The sequence below is a fragment of the Medicago sativa genome, chromosome 1 (assembly GCF_051527215.1).
Source record: "Medicago sativa cultivar Bolivia chromosome 1, Bolivia_mono, whole genome shotgun sequence".
In the NCBI taxonomy this organism is placed as follows: Eukaryota; Viridiplantae; Streptophyta; class Magnoliopsida; order Fabales; family Fabaceae; genus Medicago; species Medicago sativa.
This window is the reverse complement of record NC_140749.1, coordinates 19899121-19904365: the sequence shown is the minus strand read 5'-3', so window position 1 is coordinate 19904365 and position 5245 is coordinate 19899121. Positions and strand designations below refer to the sequence as shown.

The following is a 5245-nucleotide window of genomic DNA, read 5'->3' as shown; positions in this document are numbered from 1 at the left end:
TATACTTTGTACCTTCACTCGTTTGTCAAACAATTGATATATCGGTTGTACTAGTATATATATAATAATTTATAGGCTCTGCTAGGGTTCCGGCGATAAGGTTCCAATTTCCGGCCTAAGGTTTCCGACACGGTACAAATACTGTCTTCTGCCATTGAGTTTCTTCCTTTTGAGAACGCGCAATCGTGATGATGCCTACGGGTGTTGCAAAGATTGGCTCATGTGTTTTTCATTTTTAGAAACTTCTTTGGTTTGGATATTTGCATCGTGTTACCCTTGCCGTTAAATTGTTCGCCCTTCCTCCTGTTTCCTAGTTGCTCAGCTGTTTTCCTCCTTCTTGATTACAGCTCTGACATCGTAATTGCTCGTAATTCACTGAACCAGATTCTTCAACTTGAGGTCGAGCAGCCGCACTAATGCCATTGAGCATTACAAAGGCTGAGTCACACGTGTATCATACCTAGAATCGGCCTGGTGAATATCAGTCAGGCCCCTGATGGCATACAAGTGCCCCTGGCCGTGTGCGTCCGACACCGCACCTTCCACATCATCTATGATGCAATCAGTTTCTACAGCGGTGCAACCAATTTCAGTAAAAGCTAAATCATTTGCAGCAGCCCTAGCGAGTCCAAAAGTGATTGATGACAGACCTCTACCTACTCCATGTATCAATGGAGATGCATTGAGCATCAAAATTTGCCAGGACGAGTACCATAGGGGAGTAGAAGAATGCAAGAATGCATTAAGGGCACATTTGACTCTTAATAAGGGAGATAAGCCGTACTCTACACGTGACCTAAGTAATAAAATCGAAAAGCTTTGGAAAACATCGGCGGGCTGGAAGATGGTGCCTCTCGACAAAGGTTACTATGACTTTCACTTTGACTCGGCGAATGATCTAAGGAAAATATGGGCAGCAAGCACAATTAACCTCAAGCCAGGTTTGTTAAGATTATCACAGTGAGCCAAAGATTTCAAATATCTTGCTCAGAAGCAGACACATGTATCACTTTGGATTCGCTTGGTGGAGTTACCGCATGAGTATTGGCGGGAGAGAACTTTGAAGGAAATCATAAGTGCGGATGGTACCCTCATTGACATAGATGGACCGACACGAAACCGTACCTTTGGTCACTATGCAAGAATTTTAGTCGTCATCGATCTTTCTAAGAGAGCTTATGATGAAATTCTTGTTGAGAGAGAGGGCTTCGCTTCCAAAGTGGAGGTGCAAAATGAGAGGAGACAGTTGTTTTGTCATCACTATTTCGCTATTGGGCACAATGTCTCCACTTGTCGATGGTTACATCCGCAACCACCAAAGGACAAGAATGATTGAGGGAAACAAATTATTATTGCCAAGGCAGCACCCACTAAAACATCTCGGCAGAACAATGATGTGGGTGCTTCCACTTCGGCCAACAGTAGCACTTAGACGTGGGTTCTAGTTCCGTTTGCTTCAACAGTTACTACCACTCAGAGAATACCAGTTACTGCTACTACTACATCACTGGCTGATAGGTCAAACCGCAAGTGCATGGTCTATCGAAGTAGTAGTAAAAGAGAGTATCGTTCCGCTAGGGAGTTGTTCAATTTAACTAAATTTTAGAGAATGATTAGAGGAGAAGAAAGATTATAAAGTGAGAGGTTCAGTTGAGTAAAAGTAAATAACAATAATAAAAAGAGAGCCTTTGGGATCATTGGTTCATCGTAATGACGAATCCTTCGCAAACAAACCCTTAAACTTATAATTCTACGTAAGTCCTAATTTCTAAAGACAAGTTTCTCTTTAGCGTATCAAAGCTTCTCTCGAAGTCAGCGAGTGTATTCCTCCAACAACCACACCTATTCTCATGGGTGATTGCCTTTGGAACCCTTGAAGATCGAAACTTTATATGTCTCAAGGTTTGCTAGACTTTTCTCATGTTTCGCTATCCTTGTCTAAATTCACTTGTTCGAATATCAAAGCTCCGCGTTCGCTTTATGAATTGATATTTGAGATGATGAATTAACAATTATCAAACCCTCCGCGTTCGCTTCCACAGTTTGATAATGGTTAATTCATGTTAAAACGGTGAATTTAGATTAGAAATTAGGGTTACATATAATTAAGGTTTAAGGCTTGGTTTGATCCGGATTACGTCATTAGACTTATCCAACGGTCCCAAGACAAAGAAGTCTACTCGCTCATGCTCATCGTAGACATGGAGAAGAAGGGAGAAAGCATAAAATAAATAACAAGAAAGTAAAGAAATAAAAAGGAGAACTTTATTAAGAAAACAATTGTCACTATTGAATTCCAAGAAATAAAGGTGAATATTTGTGATGGGAGGCTACACTATTTATAGTTTACAATCGAATTAAAATCTAAGCAACTACAAGGGCTATTTGGTAAAACTAAAACAGAGTAGCTCGGGCCCTAAGCAAAAGTAGCAAAACGAGCTTCTGGGAGGTGGCACGGCCGTGCCACATGTTGGCACGGGCCGTGCCAAGCTTCTGACTTGGGGGAATATATTTTTGTTCCCGAATCTTTCGTATTTTCGCTCCGAATCAGCTCCAGACTTCTTTCTTTTGCTCCAAGACTCCTTCCATCCAATATTCATTCCTGAAATATAAAAATATGCAATTGAAGTAAAATAGCTCAAAAAGGAAACAATATTAAAATAAAATAAAACCAAATCTAAATAAAACAAAACTAAATAATATATAAAAACTAGCTAAATAACGACTCATCACTGGCTTCAATTCCTTTAGACATTCCGGCTTCTATCTCATAGTTGGAGCAGGTTTCTATTGCTAATTTAGCAGTGGCTACTTCTCAGACGGACGTCCCTGTGTCCGTACCGCCTTTGTCGTCAAACTCTTTCAGCTTTCCATTACACAATGTGTTTGATAGCATTTCTCCTGAGGAGTTGCCACGTACTATGCCAGTGTTAGAGATTGTTTCCCCTGTTGAGCACGTTGACGTGCATTCTGAGAGAGCGGAGCGGTTGTATCTGACATCGCGGGAGGTGATGGAGAACCCCACGGTGGATGATGTCACTGTTACGCTTTCTGATGATGTGGAACACAATCGTTCGAGCCCGCAGGAGCTGGTGGAGAGTCCCAAGGGTTCCCACGAGCGTGTACCACATTCATCCCTTGTTGAGCACATTGAGGTGCATGAGGTGTCTGTAGAATCGGTTCAGGTTCAGACGGATACTATTGATGAGCAAGTTGAAGTGAATTCTGGGTCACGCCCTTCCTTGGTGTCATCGGTTGTTGTAGAGCGGTCTCTTGCAGCTAGTGCTAGCATGTCCACGACAATTCTAGAGGAGCAAGAGGTTGTCATTTTACAACTACAAGAAGTGCATCCCAGTAAGAATATTCAACACGGTCTAGATTTATGGGATAAAGTTCGTGAATATGCTGAAAGGTCAGCTGCTGAAGACTTCACGCCGGTCCTAACAAGGAAGTAGAAACAAAAAAATTAAATTGTAACAAGTCTTGGCAAAGCAGCCACATAAAACCCTTGCTCGGGGTGATCATTATCAGACTGATCCATGAACTTCCTCTATTGGAATGTTCGAGGTATCGGTAATTCTGATACTCGAATTGCTTTAAAGAATTTATATATGTCTCATAAACCTGTCCTAATTTATATTGCGGAACCAATGGTGAGTTTCGATCAAGTTCCTTCTTGGTATTGGCTGTCTATTGGTGTTTCTAAGTATTACATTAATAATAAAGCCTCCTTATTGCCTAATCTTTGGGCACTTTGGGGGAATGACTTGCTTGCTACTGTGATTTTTGTGTCTGATCAATGCATAGTCTTAGAAATTTCTTGTCATCAGTTAACTGTTTATACTGCCGCTGTTTATGTTAACACTTACTATTTGAGACGCCGACAACTTTGGGATGATCTTACTCATCTTCAAGGTTGTTTCCAAGGGCCGTGGTTTTTTATTGGTGACTTTAATGCTATTATGGGTGCTCATGAAAAATGAGGCAGACGCCCCCCCCCCCTTCAGTGTCGTGTAAAGATTTTTTAAATTGGTTGAATGCGAATTTATTAAATCATATGCCAACTTTGGGGTCTTTTTTCACTTGGACTAATGGTAGGTTTGGAACTAGAAATGTTGCTCTTCGTCTTGATAGGGCAGTTTGCAATGAAGATTGGATTAATTTTTGGCGTAATTCTTCTTGCTTGGCATTAGTTCGTCATCAATCTGACCACCATCCGTTGCTTCTCTCGGTTCATTTTTCTAATGTCAGACATGCTTATCCATTCAAATTTTTTAAGACTTGGACTTCACATGAAGATTGTAGGAAATTAGTGTTGGATAATTGGTCGAAATGTGTTAGAGGTCAGGGTATGGCGTGCTTACAAGCAAAATTGGGCAACCTGAAGCAGGTTTTTAAGGTTTGGAACCGAACAATGTTTGGTGATGTTGATAGGCAAGTGCGTCTTGCTGTGGATGAAGTTAATCGCATTCAACAGTTAATTGATTCCGATGGTTTTACCTATCAGCTATACGTGCAGGACCTTGAAGCACAACTTCTTTTAACCAAAGCGTTGAATTTTCAGGAACAATTTTGGAAAGAAAAAGCTAGAGATCAAAATTCTGTCGATGGTGACCGCAACACTCTTTCTTTTCACAGGGTTTCTAAAGTCTGGGCAACAACAAAATCTATTTCTTTTTTGCAGGATGGTGACACTGTTATTACTGATCCTACGACTATTGAGATGCATATCCTTTCTTATTTTCAGGCAATCTTTAGCATGGATAATAATTGTGTTCAGAACAATTTAGTTACAGACACAATCCCTTCTTTGGAGACAGATGATGAGAATGATATGCTCCTGTGCCTTCCTATGTGTGAGGAGATCAGAGATGCGGTGTTTTCTCTTTGGTGGGCATTTTTTCCAAACTTTCTGGGACATTGTTGGAACAGATGTGATTCAGCCAGTTCAAGAATTTCTCCTCTCTGGTGTGTTGACCCCTAATATTAATTCGAATTTGATAGTTTTGATTCCGAAGATACCGGGGGCACGATCTATGGGAGACTACCGTCATACATCTCTTGCGAATTTCTAGTTCAAAATTCTTACAAAGATTGTTGCGGATAGATTGGCGTGCATCACTTCGAGAGGCATCAATTAGGGTTCAAAACTGATGAATGGGTCGACCACCAACACATAACTGAATCCATATACCAATGACTTCCTAAACAACAATAAGCATAAAAGCCCTTTTGAGCATAATAG

The 5245-nt window shown here is 40.8% G+C and overlaps 1 protein-coding gene and 1 pseudogene across 1 annotated transcript; both read left to right on the top strand.

The window, feature by feature from the left end:
- Window positions 1–2921: 2921 nt before the first annotated feature.
- Window positions 2922–3470, top strand: LOC146953440 (uncharacterized; annotated as a pseudogene).
- A 587-nt stretch (window positions 3471–4057) lies between these two features.
- LOC146953439 (uncharacterized) lies at window positions 4058–4984 on the top strand. The gene has a single exon (XM_085741463.1). The coding sequence runs from the start codon at window positions 4058–4060 to the stop codon at window positions 4982–4984; it is 927 nt and encodes a 308-aa protein (XP_085597589.1).
- Window positions 4985–5245: the final 261 nt, after the last annotated feature.